The sequence below is a fragment of the Lissotriton helveticus genome, chromosome 12 (assembly GCF_964261635.1).
Source record: "Lissotriton helveticus chromosome 12, aLisHel1.1, whole genome shotgun sequence".
Classification (NCBI taxonomy): domain Eukaryota; kingdom Metazoa; phylum Chordata; class Amphibia; order Caudata; family Salamandridae; genus Lissotriton; species Lissotriton helveticus.
In genome coordinates, this window is record NC_136073.1 from 376,417,182 (window position 1) to 376,443,970 (window position 26,789).

Below are 26,789 nucleotides of genomic sequence, written 5' to 3' on the forward strand. Positions count from 1 at the left end.
ATCCCGCCCTCCCTGTCCTTTCTCCCTTCCCCCCTGCCTTCCCCCACTGTACTTAGGAGATAGGATTTCTTAGCGCTGGGATACCTCCGGGTGACTACGCGCTCTATAAAAAATAAATAATAATAATAATAATAAATATACCCTGGTTGCCTTACATTAAAGATGTTTTAGAGGTCCTGGGGAAAGGTAGTCCATTCACAGACTTAGTTAATATTTGTAAATAGGTTATGTATAATTTAACTGCCCAGTTCTTGAACAATAGATACCTCGAAAATGAAGATGTGGACCTACTCAAACCACTCTTTAGACGTTATATCATTCTGCAGATATGCTAAAGAACTGAATCCGATTCATTGATGGCGGCTGGGTGTGTGAATGGGTCACTCCGTACGTATAGTCGGACTGGTATTATTCATTCCCAAACCTGCTTCCCACTGGGTCGGAATTACCACTGTGCATGTTTGTTACTGTGAACGGGTCTCCGTCCAGGTATTTTTTACTTTTTGACTCTTTCAGCAAATTGTACTGTATTCACTTAAAATGCTTTTTAACTCTCACATTGAAAAGATATAACTTTGTTTAGCATAGAATAGCTATTTGCTTACTATCCTTATTGAAGGGGGATGTTGTTTGGTTTCTGTAAGCCTCTTTCAAAACCTCTCCTAACTTGCCGAAAGATAATGTGGTTTTAAAATTCGCAGTCTTATCACATATTGGTCATTTTAATCTCTTAGTTTTATATATGTATGTGGCCACTTCTGACAGACTGACCAGGAAGTAAGTGTCCCACCTGGATGCTATAAAAAGGAGGCGGCATTGTGTGCCTATATGTGCATACCATCAGGCAGTCAAATAAAATACACTTTCCATTAGATACTCATACAGGTTTCATATTGTGTTCCACAAAAATGCTTCAATTAGGCAACACGTTTCTCTTTACACAGCTAAATATGGTGATTATTTTTGCCAAAATTGCGTCTCTGGTGTGCAGTAAAACTTTCAACATACTGAGGTGTACCAGCTCCATTAGGGCGTCATTAGTCACGATTCCCTTGCCTGCTTAGTGGTACCAAATTGGGACGAAATAAGAGAGCAGCAGAAGCGTTGGCATTTTCAGATTTAAAAATGGCACAGTATGTTAGACATATTTTCCTTAGTAGTAACCTGTGCAATACAGGACATGTGTTTGGGTAAGTCGGAGGTCTCAAAGATGCTCCAAGGTTCTTCCCCTAGAAGCAGCACAACTATGTGTGGTCATTGAGTGATTTACAGGTCACTAAAAAGCGACAGCTGGGAATCTCTTGGGAACTACCTCGAATTCCTACTGTTAAAAACGTCAATTGCTACTAAACCGATGCACAGGGGTTCTTTTCCATATCTGTGGACTTTTAGAGGACTGTTGGCCACAGTTTATTTCATTTGACTTTCACAAAATGCAATGTTTAATGGATGAAAACCGGCGCTCTAATGACAAGTTAAAGAAGAAGCTACCTTACACAGCATAAACCTTGTTCTATTCAAAAACTGTTGTCTTGCCCTCAGTAACGTTCGGTTTTACCATCCTAACAATCAACCTCACAACTCCCGCAAGGCAAAAATGTCCATATCCCAAGCACCATTAGCTCAACAGTCCCCCAAGTAGAATGTGGCAGTGGCCCTATGTAATCCACTTTCTTTCAGTTCACATTACACAGCCAGTAAAGATCATCATGGTCACCCTTGAAGTGCCATCAAGCCTAGGACCTTCCTCTTTAGAACAGAAGCTTACAATAAGATCTGAATTCAATGGCTTAAGCATTATACATATCCTCAGATTTGCCTGGCCAGGCATGTACCATTTGAGTGATCTCTATGATCCTGTTACTTCTTAAATACCCTGCTAGCACGCTTGCAATACCAAGCCTCCTTCTGCTCAGGAAAGTCTGTTAATTAAAAATGCCACCCAAAATTACAGCCAAAACACATTGAGCTTTGTACTGCCCATCCAGATCTTCTCCAGATGCACATTTAGAATGAGACAAAAGGCATACTATTGATATCCTAAACATCATATTTCATTCGGTAATCGGTAGTGTATCAAAAATAATTTAGAGCAATTCTTTTTTACAACACATACGGGTTCCAGGTAGGGCCGGTCTGGTAGAGGCGGTGGAGTCTCCATGTCCTGTATGCGGGCATTCTGAAAGAACAAATCAACATCAACATTACAATTAAAATTTTATAAACAGCGATACAGAATATAGGAAAGCAGTTACTGTAACATGTACTGCACAATCAATGCTCTACATGATCTCTTCTTGGATAATATTGCTTTGGTAGGAAGAAAGATTCAATGTGATAAAGCAATACAGATGTGATAAAGCAATACAGATTAACAATGAGCTAACTAAAGAATTGAGACCCAGTTTTCTACAATATAGCCATAAATCACTTGGAAAAACAACATTCTGAAGTGTGGGCATTGTTTGTCCAGTTAGTTGGAAGATGGCAAATAGCTACTCGTCAGAATGAAGGTCTTCAATAAAAAACATATTCCTGAAATAAAATCTGCGGCCATCCCCATTTAACTAAAATCTATATTTAAAAAGTCATCTTAATATTGTCTGATCTAACCAATGCATTGAATTACATGAACCTACTAAAATGAACAATCTTCAATAAATATCTCTAAGGACACAAACCATATCATTAAAGTTGCAGAATAGAATATTTTCCCAATGTAATAATGCTTGTGAATCCTATGCAGTCACACGGAGGAAAATCTTTAGAGAGGAAAGAATCTAATTAAATGTAAGTACAAAATATCCTTTTTGTTAATATATATTTATTGGAATTGCAGACAACTCCTTCCCCAAACTATCTGGTGTGGATTACTTCACTTAGCAAATGGTTAGAAAGCAATTAGTTAAACGAAAATACATCATCTTCTGTGATAAAGCAAAAAGTAAAGGATCTGTCTAATGAGTTTTTTTTGTCCTTGGAATTTTTATTTGACTACTGAGTGGCATGGGTAGAATCACCTTTTATACCTGGAGTAGAATTAAAACGAATACCTTTCTAGCGAAACAAGTTCTGTTACTCTGTTACCCCTTTACGCACGAGTTAAGCACCCTATGCCATTAGGATGCAGCTCTTAAAAAGAGCATTACATTGAAGAGCGATCTGCTTGAGCTCCACCATCCCGAAACAGGACCGGCCGCTCCTAAGCATTGTAAGAGTTACCAGCAGGACACCTCACCTACATTTTCCTATTACATCATCAAGCGGCACAGCATACACTCTGGGTTGTGTAAAGGAGGGACTACAAGCACTAAGACCACACAAATCACCACAATGGTAAACTTGTGTTTTTCCATCTTCACATTCAACTTGATTAAGAGATGTTACAAAATGATATGCCGGGAAGTTGTGACTTGATATGTAACACCTAATAGTTAATAAGAACTTCCTGGCCATAGGAAACATACCCAGATGAGTAGTCTATGGTGAATTTACTGCAGAAAGCAAAATCAAAAACACCTAAGGCAACTCAGCATATGTTATAAATGGGCAAATGCAGATGGAAAACCATGTAGGGTGCATTTTGCTGTCACACCACAAACAGCACCTTAGCTATCTAGTGCTGACAGCACTGTAAATAATACTTTAACAAACAAAACAAACATTTGCAATGCAATAGGTCTCCCCTTTGGTACCTTATAAGTATTTAGCCTTGCAGCACATTATCCTGGGTGCTGCAACAACTACTAAGTCACTCACATGTTATCAGATAGTGCAAAATTGGTGTATTTTTAGTTTACACTTAGGTATCTTAAGCCCTGAAAGTGCGCCATGAAATACAATCAACAACGTTGAGCACCGTATTCCCATCAAAAAGTATTTATCAAAATTCCACAGGCGGTAACGACGCAAGATTGGGAAAAGATACACGGGAGTGTGCGGAAGGTGTCGTTGAGCTATCGCTTTAAGCAAATCCAGTATAAAATAATACATATGACGTACCTCTCACCTGGGAGGCTGCACGCCATTAACAGCTCCAGAGACCCTCACTGCCCCAGATGTGGCTATGGTCTGGCAGATTTTCTACATATGGTATGGATGTGCCCAACGATCCAGACGTATTGGACGGCGGTTCTCGGGGAGATGACCCGGATAACGGGATGGACAATTGATTTGGATCCACGCGCTTGTCTTTTGGGATTGATTCCTCAAGACCTCAAACGCAAGATAAGCAGGCGGTTCCTGATCCTGGGTCTGGTTATAGCCAAGAGGCATATTGCAATCCACTGGTTAACTCAGTAGGGACCGATACTGGGGAAATGGAGGACGGATCTTCGGGAGTGGGCCCTAGCAGAGGAGGGGCACATTATGTGCACCAGGAGGGATGCCAAATTGCCCGAGGTGTTTATGGCATGGGGAGCGATGATGCAGGAGATTGCCGGACAGACCTCCCAGGCCACCATAGACAGCACAGATGCAACGCCCTCCGTGGAGGGAGAGCACCCACCCCCACGACAGGGAGTGGAGACTCAGGACGGCCCCACATGATTCCTTCAATACATGGACCTTGAGTTATATAGACCCGGTGGTGGGAGGGGGGGTGGGGGGGTTGTTGGGATGGGGAGCGGGGAGGGGAGGGAGTTTCGTATAGTTGAGTTGTTTATGCGTACAAAAAGGTACACCACAAGATGCTGTGGATAGCGGACGCTCTATGGTTGGGAACCAAGACATTACTGCTAGCATGTATTTGAATTGTGATGTTCCCCACCTCGGCTGAGGTGGATGAAATGTATACATGTTGTTCTCTCTCTCTCTCTCTCTCTGGCTTTATGCCGGGTGGGCCCCAACAGTACCCTCAAAAAAATGGACACAAATTAACGAAGCAGAGGTTTTGAGTTCCAAGATGTTTGTAAGAGAGCTGGTCTGTTTCCTGTGCCTTTGTCTATGTTTGTGTTTCTGTGTGCAAGTGCTTTGGCTAGGAGTGCGTGTGAGAGCTAGGATGTGCATCCTTGTCCTGCTAGGAGTCTACAGGTCCCGTTCCACTCTTGCCTGACTCAGAGGCTGTAAAGGGTCCACGGCATGGCTTGTGCTTGCACCCAGTGCTCTCTTGTAAGGCTGAAAGTTTAAAGTGCCGGCTTGAGATAAAGAGCCGCACACTTGGGCCTGCAGTGGGGACTGGGACCCACACTCTGCATCTGTGTAAGCACACTCCCTCTGCTGTCTGGGCTGTTGACGTCAGAGTAGGCTCATTAACAGTGAGGGGAACAGGGGATGAGAATATCAAGATAGAAATTAGAAGGCAAGAGGAGGGAGGTCTTGGGAGAGGGAGCACTCGCTTTATTGATGCTTTGTGTTAGGCGTTCGCTTCTCTTTTCTGATGGGGAGGGTACCTTTGGCATTAACCTTTTTCTCACCTTCTAGCTGCCGCTCTGATGGGGACCAAAGGCAACCATTGAAACGGAGGGCGAGGAATAAAGGAAATGTAAGTGAAGAGCTGAGCACAGAAATGTAACAAAGCTCAGGCTAAGATCCGTATCTAAACATGAAGGACTGCTGCCACAGTGCTGATAGACGGCGCATGGCTGAACAAGAGAAAAATACCTTTGGAAAATAAACATTAACAAGCATTTGCAATGCAATAGGTCTCGCATTACTGAAAGTTTGAGCTATTGGAGTTGCTAATAGTAATGCAACGCCAATAGTCCAAACTTACAGTAATGCGAGACCATATTGCATTGCAAATGCTTGCTTACAGTGTAGTTATTATTAAAGGGAAAAGTGCACGTTGTCCTGTGGTGTTTATTAAGTGATTTTGTACACTAAATATGGAACACCTGTGTTTGTATTTGTTTTTTGCAGTAGGAGATGTAGCCTAATGGCCCGGTCTGCCGATATTAAAAGTGGAAAATTACTTTTGCCTCAAAATCTCAGATGAGCACCCTTTGATTCTAGAAAAGTCACATTGTTTGTGTGGTTAAAAAACACAGAAGTCAGTTTGTACTGTAAAGCGCTGTAATGCCATTGTGTCCAGTTAGCTCTATAAACAGCTGCTAAAAAATTAATTGAGCAGAAAAGAGCACCGGTGCACATAATAGAAAAGGGGACCCCAATGGCTGTTATGTGAATTGTATCCTTAAAACCCTTAGCAGCTAGCAAGGTGGAGCCCTGGGCACATCACAGCATGTGACTGTGCCTTGGGTCCTTTAGCTGATGGACATTAGTGCGCACTTCAAATCGGTCTCCAAACGCTACATGAAACACTGGATATATCCTTTCCAATGCAGGCCATACTACTCATATTGGGTTGAAACCCCTGTTAATCATTTTATGTGACTTCGTTATGAATCTCTGGGAATAAGTGATATTTTAGGTGAGCGTTTGCTAGCATTAAAGTTTTATATTCACCTTAGCGACAATGCTTCTGATTTGAATAAAACAAGCATATAGCCCAGTACTGCTAGAACCTAGTTGACAAGATTAATAATAAAGACGTAATTTTTTGCATAATGGACTGCAGGAAGAAATGCAGAGCGGTGAGGGAGGGAGAAAGAGCGAGAAGAGGGAACTGGAAAGGAACTAAAGAATGCATGTATGTATAGGAATGCATTTGTGAATTCCTTTTCTTAAAAGGATTCCTGTTCAGTCTACGTCATTGAAGGAAACATTTGGGCCCACAGCCTCTTGAACAAGTTTAAACCTCTCTCAGATGATTGATAAAATATACAAAAAATGCTGATGGGAAATCGTTTATTTTTAAACGAACTCTGGATCAAATTTTGAAATTAAAATGTGTTAGAAAGGTAAAGGCGAGAGCAACATTTGTTATGTTTGCGCCCCGCTGCTGAGGAGAACTGCTTAATGTCAGCTACAGATGGACTTCCAATGAAAAGCAAAACACGACCAGGCAGAACTTCTGTTCCCAATCAATCAGCGGGAATCAGAAACCTCGCTAGAGCCTTTGAGCTCCGATACCCTATTAGACACAGAATGGGTGACAGACAGAGCCCAGCCACCAGGACGAATGAAGAAGCACATATGGGACAATACACTGCCACACTGATGTCTCACGCATTCCCCTGCGAAAACAGACATGCCTTCCCGGAGAAAATAAAACATGTTAGCAGAAAAATGTTTGTATATATTTGTTATAGCGCCTTAAAATAATTCTCCAGGGAGAAGTTAAACATTAAAAAAAGTAAACAAGCAGAAAGGGTGCAAGAGAAAATCGGGTGCTGGGCTGAAACCAAAAGGATGGCGCCCATGCAGCTGTGTGTTCCTGCCGGTCACTCCCTCGCAGAGGAAATGAATAATTACAAAGCAGATGAGTGCCGGTGGTCCGCGACGGGAGGAAAGCAATAATTACAAGCATTGGAAAGGCAATAGGCGGGAATGGGTCTGAAGGCGCCCCTGACCGCAAATACATAAAGGCGCTTTGGCATGCTGTGGTGGGAGGCGGGAGGGGTCTGAAAGCGTTGCTGCAACAATCCTATAAAAGAGTTCTCCTCAGCAGCACATTAAACATACAAGCGGACCGAAACAGTAGTTAGGCGCTGCTGCTTCCGGTCTAAACGGAAGTCAGTATCACATCAACAGCCACTCAAAAGCCAGATAACAACAGCTATGCCAACGTTAAACTAATGGCAAGCTGCAACAGAAACTACCCGGAAGTCGGTGGAGTTTCACCCAACATACTAATTACTTCATGCCTCGGAGAGGCAGTGCATGCGCTGCCCTATACGAGACCTAAAAGTAAAGTAAATAAAAGGGAAGGTCTGAGCACAGAAATGTAACGGAACCCAGGCTGATATCGGTATCTGAACATGAAGCGCTGCCCCATAGTTCTGATAAAAGGCGCACTGCAGCACAGGAGAACAAAAACCACCTTCGGAAAATAAACAGAAATTAAATATACAAGCATTTCAAAGACAAGCAGGGTGGCGCGTTGTGCGTTCTGAAAGGCAATAAATTCCTTTAACAGATAACTATCAAAGGCGAAGTGAAAGCAAGTGACCAAGGAAGAATGCATCTGCCAGTCTTCTCGCTCCCGAGACCCCAAGCCATGGGAGTGAACATTTTAAGAAGAGGTGGGACATGCACCCGCCTTTGGCCAATTGCGTGATTTCATTTTTTGAAAGCCACACGCAAAGGCCAATTGATGTGACAACCAAATGCACAAGCTTTCTGAATGTCTGGAGTGTTTTCAAGAGGCCCTCTCCTAGAGCAGTGCATTCGTGCTGCACTAGGCTCGACCTTAAAATGCATGTGTCCTTATGTAACGCAACTGGTGCTCTTGTAAAGCGCCCCGATACCAGATACCTTCGGGTCAAGGTTGCGCTATATAAAAGTCCATTTAAAAAAAAAAATTAAACTGAACTTTTGGTCAGCTCTTTGCTCACTTTTCGAAGGCTTGTTCGTTTTAGATTCCTACTTCAGATTAGATAGTTTTCCTCCCTATATGCAGGGCACAAATGGCCAACATGTGATTCCATAATTTAGACAGGATGTTTCACTAAGAAGAATGCTCGCCAATAAACTATGTTGACCTACAAGCTAAGCACCGTCTGTAGGAAAGTGGGTTCTGCTTTCATGCTTACCCCCACTTTTTGCCTGGTGTCAGTGTGTTTTAACTGTAGTTTGCTGGGATCCAGCTAATCAGCACCCCAGCATCTGTGCTCTCTCTCCCAAATTGGCTTTAGTAAGTAATTTTATACCTTCACAATTGGTTACTGGTGTACCCTTATACGTCCCTAGTATATGGTACTAAGGTACCCAGGGCATAGGTATCCCCGGGATCTCCTACGGGATGCAACTTGTATTATGCCACCAATGGGAGTCCACTTTAACTCGGATACAGGCCTGCCATTGCAGCCTATGTGAGTTGGTGCTTGCACCTCTCACACCAGATGTTTTCCCTTATATCTGAGGTCACTACACTTGAAACCTTTAAGTCATCCTTATGAAAGGCCCTTAAGTCCTAAGGGCAGGGTGCTTGGTTCTAAGTGTGAGGGTGCTCAAGCATTAGTTGGATGCCCATCAAACCCATGAGTTGATTCTCCATGCTTTGTAAGTGTGGTCAGCCATTTTAAGGTATATTGTGGACATCAATCATTAAGAGATATCTTACTATATAATGGCTACCGTGAACTTAGTAATTTTTGCTGTCAACCGTGTTGGAATCATACCCCAACACTAATTCAGGGGTTGGAGGTATGATCCTATGTACTGGGGCCCTTAGAGGAGCCCCCTGTACTCCTGGTAACAGCCTTTCAGGGTCAGCCAGCAAGCTAGTGCTGCTGCAGACTACAGACACTGTGCCATTTTACTTCTGAGTAGAGTTCGAGCAAGTCAAGGTAGAACAATTGGTTTCCTGTCACAGGGAGATGTGACCACCTCCCAGACAGGACTTAGTGTATTGGGCTGCGGTGGGTGTGCTTTTCAGCACCCCAGACTACATTGAAGGGCACATTTGGTGCCCTCCTCACATAATCTGGCTTGAGCCAGTTCAGGAACCCCTGGTTCCCACTCTGGCACGAAACTGGACAAAGGACAGGGGAGTATCATCCCCTCTGTCCAGCCTCTCCTCTGGGAGGGATCCCCGAGTCGTTCCAACCCTTTCCTTGGGTATTTATGGGCTCCCCTGTGGGTGGGTCCTCATATTCGTTGTGGAACAAGACTCACCACTCAAACCAAAACACTCTTCGACTGTCTGGACACTTGGACCTCGTTTGACTTTGACTGGAAACAAGACTGCATCAAGGAAGACTTCTGCTCCTCCTGGTCTTGCTGTTTTTAAAGTCTTCTGCCACGTCTGTGCCTGTGCTTCGCTCAGTTTCTCCAGAAGACCTGTGGGTATCAAGGAAATCCAAAGAAAACTCCCTTGGAGTGAAGGAGTCACTCCTCTGTATCTACAGGAACCACAAAAAGCTGACTAGTCTGCTGCTCCTGTTGTCCTACGGACTTCCATAGGCTCAGCAATACAGGTGGTGGTTCTGTGGCTCTCCAGAGGCCTGACCTTTCTTCCCTGCAATTGGGATGACAGTATCCCTCCTCGGAGCCCTGTGCACCGCATCGAGTTGCCATTGCCAAGGCTTGTTGACTCTGCACCCAGAGATTTTAGGGCTACAAGAGGCTGCAGACTCCAGCACCTCATCTCTCAAAGATAAGCATCCTCACTGCATTCTTTGCACCATGAGCCTCCATCTTTGGCGAGCTGCCGGAGGTCCTCTTGCAACTCCTGTGCGTTCGGCCTGTGGGTCCTCTTGAGGGTCTTCTTCTGCTTTGGTGGTCTCCCCTGTTGCTTGGGCCTGCTCTGACACTCCTGCGCTTGGTGATTCCCTTAGACCTTGCTGGTCTCTACGATTGCATCTTGGCATCTTCAGCGCCATTTGCGGCTACCAAGGCTTGTTGGTGCTCACGCCGGACCTCGACCCCCTAGACAACGACATCCGACGTGGGACAGCTTGTGCACAGCTCCTGGTCTTCCTCAGTATCCCCTGGTTCCCACAGCTGCACAACAAGGTCCTCGTCACCTCTCTCAAGCTCCCTGCTAAGAGGTCAAGCATTGTGCTTCCGTGCATCTTGCCGTTGCTAAGGCTTGTTGACTCTGCACCCAAAGATTTTCGGGCTACAGGAGGCTCCAGACTCCAGCACCTCATCTCTCAAAGATCTGTATCCTCACTGCACTCTTTACACCATGAGCCTCCATCTTTGGTGAGCTGCCTGAGGTCCTCTTGCAACTCCTGTGCCTTCGGTCTGTGGGTCCTCGTCACCTCTCCCAAGCTCCCTGCCAAGAGTAGGGCATTGTGCTTCCGTGCCTCCTGGGCACCTCAGAGTGGCGTAGACACTGTCCCCTATGCTTCCAGGTTCTCCTCTTCAAGAATCCACACTTGGATTCCACTCGACATCTTCACAAACTTCTCCAGAGGTTTTTTCTCCAAAGTCTTCCATTGTCATCTATGGGAGGTTCCGACGTCACTTCACTTATTATTTATTTTCAACCCTATGCACCTGGCTTCCCAGGTGCAGGTAACCTGGTTCCTGGGGCATCCACAGGTGGGGTGGCAACCTTCCGTCCTCCAAGGGGTTTCTTCTGTGTCATCTGGGAAGGGTCCTTTTTTAAAAAAAAACTGCAACAGCAACTACTACATTGACTTCTATTGGGCATGTGCTTCCAATCTGCACACAGCCTCCGTGGGGTTCCTGGGCACTTACCTTGGGTAGTTCCTGGTTCTCCGTGCTCTTGTGAGTCTTCTGGTCCAAATCCTGTTCTTCCTTGCAGTTCGCATTCCACTTCTTTAATATATGGTTTGGTCTCCCCTTGGAGACCACTGTATTTTTGTGCTACTTACCCAATTTATTTGGAGTATTTTCATGTGTATTGTTGATATCTCCGGGTAGGAGATATACCAATGTGTCACTCACTGTATGTTCTAATAAATAAACTTATTTTTTATAAACACTGTGTGGTTCTTCATCTAATCTATACTGTTGATGAAATGTGGTTAAGCAAGCTGCTTTGCACTCCTTCAAGATATACAGGCCTGAAGGCTGCTCTTCACATCTATCACTTTATTTATTTATGCAATTTTATATAGCGCGGACTTTACCCGAAGGTGTCAGAGCGCTTCACAGAAGGATCAATAATGATATACAGGAACAAAATACAAATGCAAACAATAAGTTACATGGATCAAAAGTGACACTAGTGAGCAACCAAAATACATGAGGTAGCAATCGGTGCATTACAGGAGAAAAAGGTGAAAAGGGTGCAGGTAACAAAAATGTACAAAATACAAGTAGAAGTATAATACTGCAATAAAAGGCAGACACTCAATCACAAGAACAAACGTTACGTAGGCAATGGAGGCACTTGTGCAAGTATCTAAAACAAACAAATGTGTGAGGTAGCAAACAGTGTGTTACAAAACAAAAGTGACGTGTGCAAGTTCCAAAAGGGTACCATACACAGGTATTGGGATATTACTGAACATTTAAACTACCAGAACACACTGGGGAGGAAGACCATAATCCTGTCCAAAGGACTTTCCAGTAATGGGAGGTCTTCCTTCAAACGAAGGCAAGGGTGTGAGTTAGACTTGGAGGTGTCTTTGTAGGAGGAGAACTTTAAGGTCCCGTTTGAAGGCCTGAGAGGAGGAGGTAGTCCGGAGCTGAGGCGGGAGTGAGTTCCAGATTCTCACTGCGTTGCCTGAAAAGGATTGGGCCATCGATCTTTCCTTCTTGAAAGTGGGGGGTTCAAGCAGAAGATTTTCCGCATTCCGAGATGGTCTAGAGCCTCCAGAGAGTTTCAGTTTATTCGACAGGTAGTGAGGAGAGGAGGAGTGCAAGGCTTTGTGGGTGATACAGGCAGTCTTGTAGATAGCTCTAGCCTCGATGGGAAGCCAGCGCAGGGCCGATAGCAGAGGTGTGATGTGGTCGCTTCTTTTAGCCCCATGGATGAAACGGGCTGCTGAGTGTAGGACCGATTTCAAGGGGGACAAGTGGGATTTGGGGAGGCCAGTAAGAAGAGAATTGCAGTAGTCCAGTCTGGAGAGGACCAGCGATTGCACCAGTGTTTTAAGGTCATGCTCAGGAAAAAAGGGACGAATTCCCCAAAGAAGTCGCAGTTGGTATCGTGCAGACTTTGCAATGGAATTGATGTGAGGGATTAGATTGAGATTCTTGTCGAGTAAGACACCAAGGGATTTCGCGCTTTCAACAATGATATGCTTATTGTTGAGTAGATTCGTCTGATCCATCCAAGATTGAACCGGGGGAGGGGAAAGTGAGGAGGAGAGGAGGAGGAATTCAGTTTTGGAGGGATTCAGAATCAGTTGATGAGTTGACATCCAGTTTTGAATGGAGTCGAGAGTTGAGCTAAGGATAGTGAGATCGTGGGTGGAGGAAACTTTGAGGTAGATTTGAGTGTCATCTGCGTAGAGGTGATAGTTGATCCCAGATTTACTTAGGAGATTTCCCAGGGGTTCTAGGTAGAGGTTGAACAAAGTCGGTGCAAGTATAGAGCCTTGAGGAACACCTTGACCTACCGCCAGAGGAGATGAAAGGCTGTTCGCTATTTTGATCATTTGGGATCTATCTGAGAGGAAGTATTTGATAGCCCAACACTATCAAATACCACAATAATCACCATAAGGGTTGCCTGGACTAGTGAAAGGTGCATCACTCTTTTAAGTGTGCATCATATACTAAGCCAGGCTCCTATACCGTCCCTCAGTAATATTTCACTCCGTCACTGTATATCTCTCTCTCTCCTTTAGGTATGCCTCATGCTCATTAAATGTGCAGCTCTTTCACATTATGTTTCACTCTCCCCATATGTGTTTCCACCCCCCTTTGTACATCCCCATCACTCTTCCCATATCTCCCTCTCTGTATGTCCCCTACCAACAGGAAAGTGTGACAGTCACCATTCATGAGCCTCTCCTCCTGTATTAATCTCCATATGGCTGTATCTGCCATGATTTTCTCTAAAGCATGCATATCAATGCCCCATGTTTCTTTCTAAATCTCCCTTTCAGTCTGCCCATAAGTGTCTCCATTTCCCCTTGTACATCACCCTTTTAATATATCGTTGTCTTCCTGTGTCTCTACCTCTTTGGGATGTATGACGTTATAACGCATACTATTACTCCGCAGACCATTACAACGCGACTTTTACTCCGCATACCGTTACAACGCATAGCGCCTTGGGGCGCTGGATAGTGGTAAGTATAATTTTCTATTCCAACACCAGTCCCCGTGGACACTAGGGAAGGTGTTGGATAGAAAATTAAACTTATTCCCTATCCTACAGCGCCCCCCAGCGCAATGCGTTGTAACGGTATGCGGAGTAAAAGTCGCGTTGTAATGGTAGTGCGGAGTAATAATTTCGTTGTAACAGGTGTATACCACCTCTTTGGCATCCTGAGTTTTCACATCAAATGTTCTGCAAATGTAAGTTTCCCTCTCACTAATATCCGGTGTGAGAAGCTGGCTTAGTATATGGTGTACGCTTATGTAAGTGGGCACCTTGCACCAATCCAGACAACCCTCATGGTGATTTTAGTGGTCTTAGACAACCTTAGAAAGCTTTCTAAGTGGTAGCTGTGGAAAGCAGCTTTCAGGCTTAGTCAAGAAGGAGTGTAAAGCAGATTGTTTTACCAGAACATAATCTCATAGGTATAGATTAAGTGAAAAAGAACCACACAGTGTGTTTATAAAAATATGTATTTATTATAAGACACTCACTAACATATATAAATATCTCCTAGCCTGAGATATACACAATGCACACAATACTTTTCAATAGAAACAGGTAAGTAGCACGAAATACATAGTGGCCCTCAAGGGGAGACCAAACCATATACTAAAATAGTGGTATGCGAACCACAACTCGAATCAAGACTATACCCAGAAGACTAAGAAGTGCAGGGGACCCAAGGAACTACCTAAGGTAAGTAACCAGGAACCTCACGGAAGCCGTGTGCAGAGTGGGACTACAACTGCAGGATCAATGCAAGTCAATGGGTAAGTCACGGTTGCAATTTGAAAAAAGAAGGACCGTTCTCAGCGGACCCTGAAGAAACCCTGTTGAAGACAGAAGGTTGGAGAGCCACCCCACCCGTGCATACCTTAGGAACCAGGATACCTGCCCTAAGGAAGCCAGGTGCATAGGTGTGAAGTGGCGTCAGAAACCATTGTCGAACCCAATGGAGGACTTCAGAAAGATGCAGCTGCTGGAGAAGGTTAAAGTGTCCAATGGAACCCAAAGGTGGATTTAAGATGTGAAGAACCTGCAAGCAGAGGGGACAGTGTCTATGCCACTCAGGAGTGACCAGGAGACACGGAAGACGAATGCCTACTGATGTCTGGTGTTGCAGGGGACCCTATAAGTGCAGCTGTGTGGACCAGGCAACACTGAGGAAGACCAGGAGCCGTACATGAGCTGTCCCATGTCGGATGTCGAGAGTTGAGGGGTCGGTGTCCAGAGGGAGCACCATCAAGCCTTGGCAACTGCAACCAACGTGGAAGTGAAGAAAAGTGCAATTTTGGGACCAGCAAGGTCCAGGAGATTCGCCACAAGCAGGGAAGTCAGGGCAGGCCCGAGCAAACAGGGGAGCCCAAAGAATACGAAGATGACCCTCAAGAGGACCCACAGGCTGGAGGAACTGGAGTCGCAAGAGGACTTCAAGCAGGCCACTAAATATGCAAGCCCACGATGCAAGAAGATGCGGTGAGGATGAAGATCTTGGTCACTGGAGATGCTTGAGTTTGCGGCTAGCTGGAGCCTGAAGATCTTGGTGGAAGGAAGCCAACTAGCCTTTGCAACTGCGAGTCAACGTGGTGAACAGGGGTTCGGTTCCTGCAGCTCCGACGAGGGATTCTGGCCTCAAACTAGGTGAGAGGACAGGGCAGGCCTCGAGGGATGAGAGGAACCACCACCAGTGTTGCTGAGCCTGTCGGAGTCCGTGGGAGCCTAGGATGAGCAGCCCAGTCAGCTTAGTTGCAGTGCCTGCAGATGCATGGAACTGACTCCTTCACTTCAATGGACATTCCTTCAGGTGTCTTGGATGCCCACAGGTGTTGAAAGGTTCCTGTATGGTGCACAAGGATGGACTTTGCAGCAGACGAGCAGGGTGACGAAATAAGGAGCAGCAGGAGTCTTCCCGGTTGCAGCCTTGAGACCTAGAGGAAAGTCCAGAGAAGTACTGTTGGACTTGGCCCTTATGGTAGGTTCACCCCTAGATTTTTTGCTTTTAATGGTGACCTGATGATGGTGATTTTTGGTTTCTGCGCACTTTCACTGTGTCCCAGTGAAAGTACGTGCGTACTCTGAGTGCGTGGAGTGAGACTGACCTGCCCTCCCATAGGAATGCATGGGGAATGTATGTGTCCCTGGTAGTTCCTGATGTGTGGGGCGTGCAGGCTCAAGTTTGGTATGTGTGAACTCGTGAGAGTGAATGCTGCAAAATGGTGTATGCGGCTTGTATGTGTCTAGTGGGGAAGTGCCACTTCTAGACATAGCTATGTGTGTGCTGTGAAGGTGCTGGCGTGTGATTGGCTGGAGCTGGCTTGTGAGCCTGGCTCCAGGAAGGCTGGATGGGTCTGCCCGGTGGTGAGTGGGAGATTAGCATGCTGATGGCTGGGGAGGAGTGTACCTGTGTCCTGAATGAGGCTGGGTTTTCCCCTGACAATGCTGGCTCCGCCCCCCTGTGGTGAGTCTAACGACCCTAGCCCTACCAGTGAACTGAGAGGGTGGTTGAGCCCATCAACAGTGCTCACAGACCAGCTGCGACTGGTTCTGCCCCCACCCTGCACCTACAGACAAAGGATTTACTGTATAAAAATGGGGCTGTGTCCCCACAGAAGTTGTTCTCTTCCAGGATCCTGAGGGGGCTGCTGCTGTTGCTGGGCCAGAGGACCGCCACTTGGATTGTCTCCCTGCCTGGAGACCCAGTGAGCTGGCTCTGGGCCCAGCTTTGCCCCCCTGCCTTGCTGAAGGACTCTGCCTGGACTTTGGGGGCCTGAACTTTCCCCTAGCGCTTGGGAGCGCTTGATTTCGGCCCCCAGCGCTTAATAGCGCTTTATTTGCTACTTTTGCGCAGGAGGCGCTTTAAAAATTCATCTAGCGCTTGGGAGCGCTGTGGTCACCCCTCTAGCGCTGGGAGCGCTTTGTCTGCAGAGACCGGTGCCCACCCGGCATTGTCCGCCCCAAGCGAGTGCCCACCTCGCTCTTTGATTTAATGGCCGAGGGAGCCCACCCCTCGACAATCACCGCCGCAGCCCAGGGACATCAAAACCGTGGCCGGGCCGCTGCCTAGTGCGACCCGGAAGTCCCGCCTCCATACCCCCAGAGCCGCGCTGCCATTGGCGGCCCCAGAGGAAGTCAGGCGGATTGCAGCGTGACGGGGCCAGGCCGGAGAAGCAGGAAGCAGCCTGCACGTCCTGCCGAGGCTCCCGAGTGAGAGGAGAGCCCCGGACCTCTGCCAGCAGCCGGTGAAGAGGAGCCGTCCCAGAGAGGAGCCCCCGCCCGCCAGAGTCCCGGTGAGTGCTGCTCGTGTCTCCGTGTTCTCCCAGTGAGTGCGCAGTGGCGGCGAGAGAAGGGAGGGGGCGCCGGGGCACATTGCCGGTGCCCGCCCCTCCCCCCTAGTGAAAGGCTCGTGGGGGCCTTACCTGTTGTTGAGCTGTTGAGGCTCAGGGGGCATTTCCTTTCCGAGTCCCAGGGAAGGACTCGGACGGCAGGGGCACTACTTCAGAGCCGGAGAGGCTCCAGCAAGGCCACATTCGTGAGAAGCCTGCGAGGCTCAGGCTGCATTCTGTTCGAGCCCAGAGGCTCTTGGGGGCCATAGCTGCTCGAGTCCCCAAGAGGGGGGCTCCATCGAAGAGGCAGCATTTGTTTGTTGAAGGAGCCCAGAGAGGCTCAGGGGCCCAATTGTCATTTCGAGTCCCCCGGGAGGGACTCCAACGCTAGTGACGGGCCCAGAGAGGCTCGTGTGGGCATTGTTTGTTTAGAGCCACGAGGCTCCAGGGCATGTCATTCCTTCGAGCCCAGAGGGGCTCCTGAGTGCCCACATTGTTGTTTCAAGGGCCCAGCGAGGCCCAAGGGGGACAGTCATTTGTTTTGAGCCCTGAGAGGCTCTAGGGGACATTTCCTTTGTCCAGAGCCTAGGAGGCTCCAACGCTGGCCCCATCAATTGCTACACAGTTGCCCAGCACTTTGTGGGCAACTGCCACATTTAGGCCCCTGACATTTGGACACAGGGCGTCCTAGCCCTACAGAGGCCAGTTGGCCTAGGGACAGTCACAGGTGGTGACTAATGTGATTTTGCGCAATTGTGTTTTCCTTCCCTGCACCACTGAATGTGTTTTTATGCGTCATGTGCCTTGTTCTTACACCGCTGAATGTATTGTTGATGCATCATGTGTTATGTGCTTACACCCCTACAGGTATTGTGATACTTAGGTGGTTGTTTTTCTCCTAGTGCAGGTGGTACTAGTGAGGTCCTGGGTACCAGTAGTTACTGGTTGTGTGCTACAGTGATTTATATTCTATGCTCTATATTCTAAGTGCTATTTTTAACAGTGTTACTTCTAAAAGTGCTGATTCCTGACAGTGGTCCAGGTGGCCCTGTCTTGTACATATCCCCTGTAAATTCTGCCCGTGCCTGTTGGCACATTGTAAAGTGTGTGTTTTATCTAATGTGTTTTGGTGTAATACAAAGGCTATTTTTATATAACCTTGTGTGGAGTTTCCTTTGTGGTGGGCCTTTGGATGTTGTTGCTGGGGTGCGTGCGCAAATACTTAACTCACATCGCCTCCAGGTTTAGCCTTGCTGCTCGCGCCACGTTACCTAGAGGGTGAGCAGGGGTTATCTTGGCGTGTAACTCCCTTGCCCTGACTTAGGAGTGGTGGTCTCTGACTGACTTTGGCGAAAGCCCTGGCCAGCCAGGGATCCCATTTCTAACATTGGCGGCAGCGTTGAGGATAAGGATTTGTGTTTGCGTTGTACCACAGTGGCAACTGGCCGCACTACAAAACTCTGCATTTTAGATAACCACATTTTAGGGGATTATTGTGGTTTTGAAGTTCCTTTATTTTCTTCTCCTGAAGGTATGATTGTGTAATTGTGTCAGTACATTTGTCCCCCGCCCTGCGCCCAGAGTCTGGTACCTGTGTCACATGTGGTCAGGTTGAGAAGTCAGGGGTGGTAGAAACTGCCTTACCAGTCCGAGGGGAGGGTTGTGTGTGGATGGATGGTGTATGGCACTAGACAAGTGAGTGTGAGCTCTCTGGGGTAGAGAGCTTGCTGAATACCTTCCTAATTTGTACTCTTGCTTCAGCTCTGACAGTTAAGTCCCCTGTGTTGCACGTGTCTGTGAGCATCCTGCCAAGATGGTCTGCTTTTAATGTCTGGGGTCCGTTTATGCATGAACTGAGAGAGTTTTGCGAAGAGAGAGACATTGCAGTGAATGAGTCAGACACCCAGTCCCAACTTAGGGGTAACCTAATCCAATGGCAGAAGGAGGACTGGGAGCGTGAGCACAGTGAGGAGAGGGCCCGGTCTCACACCATGAGGGTGGTGCGTCTGAGGGGAGCCCTGAAGAGTCTGAGGAGGAGGAAGAAAATGATAGCACAGGGACGCCAGCAGATAGTGAGGACCCCATAGATAGGGAGTCCCTTGCTGGGTCCAGCGTAGGAGGCAGCGCCTCATCCCTTTTCCTGTCCCCAGAGGAGCTGGAAGATAGGAGGAGAGAAAGGGAGCACGAGCTGGCTTTAGAAAACCTCAGGTTAGAGCATGCCCAGGCTATGGCACAGCTGGGCATTAGAAAGCAACAGCTAGAGACTCAGAGGGTCTTAGCGCAGGAAAGGATAGAGGAGGCTGAGAGGGCCCTCCACCAGAGGCAAAGTACCTCTGGAGGGTAGACTATCCCCTGCGCGCAGTTTTAATTTTCTGGACTCCCCAGGGCGGGTTGGGTCCAGTGGTGGCAGCTATTTAGATTTCAGTGTAGGAAATCCCAGTCCCAGTTCCCCCAGTCTGGTACCTGTTTCCCCAGAGGAGGAGTTAAGGGTGAAGTTCAGGGACAGTAAGAAACTGTCTCACCAGTCTTGGGAGGAGTTTGAGGAGGAATGTTGTGGAGCACTGTGGCCTTGGGTGCAGGTTCGCACGGATGATGATTTTGACGAAGTGTTTGGAATGATTCTCAAAGAGCAGGTGCTCAGTTGTTGTTCACCAGGGTTGCGCTAACACCTGTTGGGGTGTGTATTGTCTGAAGCATGTGAGCTTGCAGAGGAAGCGGACCACTGGGAGAGGGCCAGAGGTTCTCTAGAGTCATTAGGGAGTGATTCCAAAAGTAGTGGTTCAGGGATCTTCCAGCCCAGTGTGGTGGAAGAGGCTCAGTGTAGCCCAGCTAGGTCCCAGGATAGCGAGGAGGGTGTAGGGGCTTACTGCCTGGCTCAGTGGAGCAGGAGTAAGTGGGTGACCGAGGGTCCCCAGGTGCCCGATGCCCTGCCTCAGGACTTGGATGGTTTCTTTAGGGAACACCAGGTTGGGGACCTAGGCTGTCCTGTTAGTCCATTTGAGGAAGATCACCTGGAGCGTCTGTAAACAGAGCTCCTGTGGTTCTAGAGTCTGGCAGTACCGCTCCGGTAGGGAGGGTACAGGAGTCCAGAGTGAGTAGTGAATGGCGGATGAGTTTCCCAGTGGAAGAACCAGTGGGTCAGGGACTACCCAGTTGGGCTAGGTTCCCGTGTAGTGACCAGGGTGACACCACTTCTGTTCTGGGGGATCTTCGCGCACTGTCAGGTGGACAGGGGACGGGAGATCTGCGCCAGATAGACAGTCACACGACACATGGGTCATGTGTCAGCCTCAGGGGGATGGCGTGTGAATCCCCAGAAGTCCTGGAGTGCCAGGCAATTGTTCCACCAAAGGTTTTAGACCCGAGGTTGGGAGGCCAGGTGCAGGATCAGCCTGACCTGAAGGGTAGGACGACTGTAACCAGTGTCCTGACCGGTTCTTCTTCCAGAGGAAACTCTCCAGTTGGGAGAGGGCAGACCTCTGGAAGGGGGTGCAGAGGGTGGGAGAGCCCACCTCTGACCCCGGTGCAACTTGAGTGGATAAGCCCTGGGTTGGAATGGCGTTCTAGGTGTACCCCTCGTCGTAGGTAGAGGAACCCTAGAAGAAGAGGTAGGGGGAGGAGAGCCTTCCCCGAGAATCCTGGTCCGCCTGAGGTTGTAGGCCCTAGGCTGGAGAACCAGTGGCAGTCTAGTCCTGTCTTGCAGACAGGAAGAGTGGAGAATGGCTCCTATGTGCCAGGGGTTACTACCCCCCGCTCTGCGAATAGGCAAGGACCGGTGGCACCTGGGTGGCCCAGGGCCTGGTCCTGGCCGCGGACAGCTTGGGAGTACCAGTGGGGTAGCCCAGTTGGTCCAGACAGTGGTTTTAGAAGGAATCCCATGGGTTCACCGTGGCGTAGAACAGGAGGGTGTCCCTGCAGTTGCGGGCCCGCGTCCGTGTTATATCGCCCCAAGCAGGGAAGTCCGTCACGGTGGTGATTGGTCTACCCTGCGTTTTGGCTGGAAGGGGGTTGTGTTGGACTTGGCCCTTATGGCAGGTTCACCCCTAGACTTTTTGGTTTTAATGGTGACCTGATGATGGTGATTTTTGGTTTCTGCGCACTTTCACTGTGTCCCAGTGGAAAGTGCGTGCGCACTCTGAGTGCGTGGAGTGAGGCTGGCCTGCCCTCCCATAGGAATGCATGGGGAATGTATGTGTCCCTGATAGTTCCTGATGTGTGGGGAGTGAAGGCTCGAGTTTGGTATGTGTGAACTCGTGAGAGTGAATGCTGAAAAATGGTGTATGCGGCTTGTATGTGTCTAGTGGGGAAGTGCCACTTCTAGACATAGCTATGTGTGTGCTGTGAAGGTGCTGGCGTGTGATTGGCTGGAGCTGGCTGGTGAGCCTGGCTCCAGGAAGGCTGGATGGGTCTGCCCGGTGGTGAGTGGGAGATTAGAATGCTGATGGCTGGGGAGGAGTGTACCTGTGGCCTGAATGAGGCTGGGTTTTCCCCTGACAATGCTGGCTCCGCCCCCCTGTGGTGCGTCTAACGACCCTAGCCCTACCAGTGAATAGAGAGGGTGGTTGAGCCCATCAACAGTGCTCACAGACCAGCTGCGACTGGTTCTGCCCCCACCCTGCACCTACAGACAAAGGATTTACTGTATAAAAATGGGGCTGTGTCCCCACAGAAGTTGTTCTCTTCCAGGATCCTGAGGGGGCTGCTGCTGTTGCTGGGCCAGAGGACCGCCACTTGGATTGTCTCCCTGCCTGGAGAGCCAGTGAGCTGGCTCTGGGCCCATGTGGCACTTCAGGGTCGCCCGGGACTTGTACTTTAGGTATTGGAGGGGTCGGGGCAGCTGCGCTGGGTAATATCCCCTCAAGGAGACTCACAGACACCGGGGTTCTGGGTAACGCTGGCTTTATTAACTTAAAAGTGCGTTTGCGGTTTATGGTTTTCCGGTAATAAGGAAGTGCTGACTCTGCCTCTTCCGTCAGTCTTTGAAGGCGTTTCTCCGACGCTGTTTTCCTCTCGTCCCGGTGTCTTCTGGGACTGGGAGTCCGGTCCTTCTCCTCCACGGTGTCGGGCCGTCTCGTCAGGGGGCAAAGAAAAGAAAACACAACAGTGCTTTAGGCTCCTGGTCGGACCGGTAACACAGGGAAAGGGGGTGAGGACTCACACGTGCACAACTCGGCTCTAGGTGCTGGGTAGTGGTGGTGGGGGTAGTGCATAGGATGTGAGTGGGGTAATGCTACGGCGGTTTCACCCACTTAAAGCCCGCCCAGCCCGCAAGCCGTGACCGTACCTCTGGTAGCCACACTTCCCTCGATGAAGTGTGGCTGGGCGAAGAGCCTTCCTGATAGCCTCCTGGCTTTCCCCGTCGTCCTCTCTCCTCCAGTCCCGCCTCGTCCTCCTGCCTCCGTTGTTCTCTCGTCTCCTCTCCTGCCTCCTGCCTCCGCTGGTCTCTCGTCTCTCCTCCTGCCTCCTGCCTCCGCTGGTCTCTCGTCTCTCCTCCTGCCTCCTCTTCTGTCTTCCGCTCCCGCCTCTCCTCCGTCTCCGTCTTCAGTCGTCTCTCGTCCTCTTCTCCTCTTCTCTCGCCGTCGCTCTCACCTCCGCCTCCTCCGAGTGCATAACACACCTGAGTGTGTTCCTGGGCGTCCTTTACCTGGGTCGAGGGGGCGTGTCCAGTGACGATGTCTGTGTCCAGCTCCGCCCAGTTAAAGTAACAGGGTCCACCGGTATCGTCCGAGTCTGAGTCGTCCTGTTCCTCAGCTCCCCGCCAGGCCCCTGTATGCTGTGCAAAGAGAGGTGAGAGAGGTAAGCCAAGTGGACCCGCGTCCACCCCGTCACAGCCCAGCTTTGCCACCCTGCCTTGCTGAAGGACTCTACCTGGACTTTGGGGGCCTGAACTTTCCCCTAGCGCTTGGGAGCGCTTGATTTCGGCCCCCAGCGCTTAATACGCTTTATTTGCTACTTTTGCGCAGGAGGCGCTTTAAAAATTCATATACCGCTTGGGAGCGCTGTGGTCACCCCTCTAGCGCTGGGAGCGCTTTGTCTGCAGAGGCCGGTGCCCACCCGGCATTGTCCGCCCCAAGCGAGTGCCCACCTTGCTCTTTGATTTAATGGCCGAGGGAGCCCACCCCTCGACAATCACCGCCGCAGCCCAGGGACATCGAAACCGTGGCCGGGCCGCTGCCTAGTGCGACCCGGAAGTCCCGCCTCCATACCCCCAGGGCCGCGCTGCCATTGGCGGCCCCAGAGGAAGTCAGGCGGATTGCAGCGTGACGGGGCCAGGCCGGAGAAGCAGGAAGCAACCTGCACGTCCTGCCGAGGCTCCCGAGTGAGAGGAGAGCCCCTGACCTCTGCCAGCAGCCGGTGAGGAGGAGCCGTCCCAGAGAGGAGCCCCCGCCCGCCAGAGTCCCGGTGAGTGCTGCTCGTGTCTCCGTGTTCTCCCGGTGAGTGCGCAGTGGCGGCGAGAGAAGGGAGGCGGCGCCGGGGCACATTGCCGGTGCCCGCCCCTCCCCCCTAGTGAAAGGCTCCTGGGGGCCTTACCTGTTGTTGAGCTGTTGAGGCTCAGGGGGCATTTCCTTTCCGAGTCCCAGGGAAGGACTCCGACGGCAGGGGCACTACTGCAGAGCCGGAGAGGCTCCAGCAAGGCCACATTCGTGAGAAGCCTGCGAGGCTCAGGCTGCATTCTGTTCGAGCCCAGAGGCTCTTGGGGGCCATAGCTGCTTCGAGTCCCCAGGAGGGGGGCTCCATCGAAGAGGCAGCATTTGTTTGTTGAAGGAGCCCAGAGAGGCTCAGGGGCCCAATTGTCATTTCGAGTCCCCCGGGAGGGACTCCAACGCTAGTGACGGGCCCAGAGAGGCTCGTGTGGGCATGGTTTGTTTAGAGCCACGAGGCTCCAGGGCATGTCATTCCTTCGAGCCCAGAGGGGCTCCTGAGTGCCCACATTGTTGTTTCAAGGGCCCAGCGAGGCCCAAGGGGGACAGTCATTTGTTTTGAGCCCTGAGAGGCTCTAGGGGACATTTCCTTTGTCCAGAGCCTAGGAGGCTCCAACGCTGGCCCCATCAATTGCTACACAGTTGCCCAGCACTTTGTGGGCAACTGCCACGTTTAGGCCCCTGACATTTGGACACAGGGCGTCCTAGCCCTAGAGAGGCCAGTTGGCCTAGGGACAGTCACAGGTGGTGACTAATGTGATTTTGCGCAATTGTGTTTTCCTTCCCTGCACCTCTGAATGTGTTTTTATGCGTCATGTGCCTTGTTCTTACACCGCTGAATGTATTGTTGATGCATCATGTGTTATGTGCTTACACCCCTACAGGTATTGTGATACTTAGGTGGTTGTTTTTCTCCTAGTGCAGGTGGTACTAGTGAGGTCCTGGGTACCAGTTGTTACTGGTTGTGTGCTACAGTGATTTACATTCTATGTTCTATATTCTAAGTGCTATTTTTAACAGTGTTACTTCTAAAAGTGCTGATTCCTGACAGTGGTCCAGGTGGCCCTGTCTTGTACATATCCCCTGTAAATTCTGTCCGTGCCTGTTGGCACATTGTAAAGTGTGTGTTTTATCTAATGTGTTTTGGTGTAATACAAAGGCTATTTTTATATAACCTTGTGTGGAGTTTCCTTTGTGGTGGGCCTTTGGATGTTGTTGCTGGGGTGCGTGCGCAAATACTTAACTCACATCGCCTCCAGGTTTAGCCTTGCTGCTCGCGCCACGTTACCTAGAGGGTGAGCATGGGTTATCTTGGTGTGTAACTCCCTTGCCCTGACTTAGGAGTGGTGGTCTCTGACTGACTTTGGCGAAAGCCCTGGCCAGCCAGGGATCCCATTTCTAACATTGGTGGCAGCGTTGAGGATAAGGATTTGTGTTTGCGTTGTACCACAGTGGCAACTGGCCGCACTACAAAACTCTGCATTTTAGATAACCACATTTTAGGGGATTATTGTGTTTTTGAAGTTCCATTATTTTCTTTTCCTGAAGGTATCATTGTGTAATTGTGTCAGTACATTTGTCCCCCGCCCTGCGCCCAGAGTCTGGTACCTGTGTCACATGTGGTCAGGTTGAGAAGTCAGGGGTGGTAGAAACTGCCTTACCAGTCCGAGGGGAGGGTTGTGTGTGGATGGATGGTGTGTGGCACTAGACAAGTGAGTGTGAGCTCTCTGGGGTAGAGAGCTTGCTGAATACCTTTCTAATTTGTACTCTTGCTTCAGCTCTGACAGTTAAGTCCCCTGTGTTGCACGTGTCTGTGAGCATCCTGCCAAGATGGAGTCTGCTTTTAATGTCTGGGGTCTGTTTATGCATGAACTGAGAGAGTTTTGCGAAGAGAGAGACATTGCAGTGAATGAGTCAGACACCCAGTCCCAACTTAGGGGTTACCTAATCCAATGGCAGAAGGAGGACTGGGAGCGTGAGCACAGTGAGGAGAGGGCCCGGGTCTCACACCATGAGGGTGGTGGGTCTGAGGGGAGGCCTGAAGAGTCTGAGGAGGAGGAAGAAAATGATAGCACAGGGACGCCAGCAGATAGTGAGGACCCCATAGATAGGGAGTCCCTTGCTGGGTCCAGCGTAGGAGGCAGCGCCTCATCCCTTTTCCTGTCCCCAGAGGAGCTGGAAGATAGGAGGAGAGAAAGGGAGCACCAGCTGGCTTTAGAAAAGCTCAGGTTAGAGCATGCCCAGGCTATGGCACAGCTGGGCATTAGAAAGCAACAGCTAGAGACTCAGAGAGTCTTAGCGCAGGAAAGGATAGAGGAGGCTGAGAGGGCCTCCACCAGAGGCAAAGTAGCTCTGGAGGGTAGACTATCCCCTGCGCGCAGTTTTAATTTTCTGGACTCCCCAGGGCGGGTTGGGTCCAGTGGTGGCAGCTATTTAGATTTCAGTGTAGGAAATCCCAGTCCCAGTTCCCCCAGTCTGGTACCTGTTTCCCCAGAGGAGGAGTTAAGGGTGAAGTTCAGGGACAGTAAGAAACTGTCTCACCAGTCTTGGGAGGAGTTTGAGGAGGAATGTTGAGGAGCACTGTGGGCTTGGGTGCAGGTTCGCACGGATGATGATTTTGACGAATTGTTTGGAATGATTCTCAAAGAGCAGGTGCTCAGTTGTTGTTCACCAGGGTTGCGCCAACACCTGTTGGGGTGTGGACTGTCTGAAGCATGTGAGCTTGCAGAGGAAGCGGACCACTGGGAGAGGGCCAGAGGTTCTCTAGAGTCATTAGGGAGTGATTCCAAAAGTAGTGGTTCAGGGATCTTCCAGCCCAGCGTGTTGGAAGAGGCTCAGTGTAGCCCAGCTAGGTCCCAGGATAGCGAGGAGGGTGTAGGGGCTTACTGCCTGGCTCAGTGGAGCAGGAGTAAGTGGGTGACCGAGGGTCCCCAGGTGCCCGATGCCCTGCCTCAGGACTTGGATGGTTTCTTTAGGGAACACCAGGTTGGGGACCTAGGCTGTCCTGTTAGTCCATTTGAGGAAGATCACCTGGAGCGTCTGTAAACAGAGCTCCTGTGGTTCTAGAGTCTGGCAGTACCGCTCCGGTAGGGAGGGTACAGGAGTCCAGAGTGAGGAGTGAATGGGGGATGAGTTTCCCAGTGGAAGAACCAGTGGGTCAGGGAATACCCAGTTGGGCTAGGTTCCCGTGTAGTGACCAGGGTGACACCACTTCTGTTCTGGGGGATCTTCGCGCACTGTCAGGTGGACAGGGGATGGGAGATCTGCGCCAGACAGACAGTCACACGACAC

At 49.4% G+C, this 26,789-nt stretch overlaps 1 protein-coding gene across 2 annotated transcripts in view; it reads right to left on the bottom strand.

The window, feature by feature from the left end:
• CEP89 (centrosomal protein 89) overlaps positions 1–26,789 on the bottom strand; it is a 1,224,823-nt gene that overhangs the window by 1,064,939 nt on the left and 133,095 nt on the right. For both annotated transcript variants that reach the window (XM_078670561.1, XM_078670562.1), the window contains exon 5: positions 2,117–2,179. In XM_078670561.1, coding sequence (XP_078526687.1) covers positions 2,117–2,179 — 63 coding nt within the window. The remainder of the gene's footprint in view (positions 1–2,116; positions 2,180–26,789) is intronic.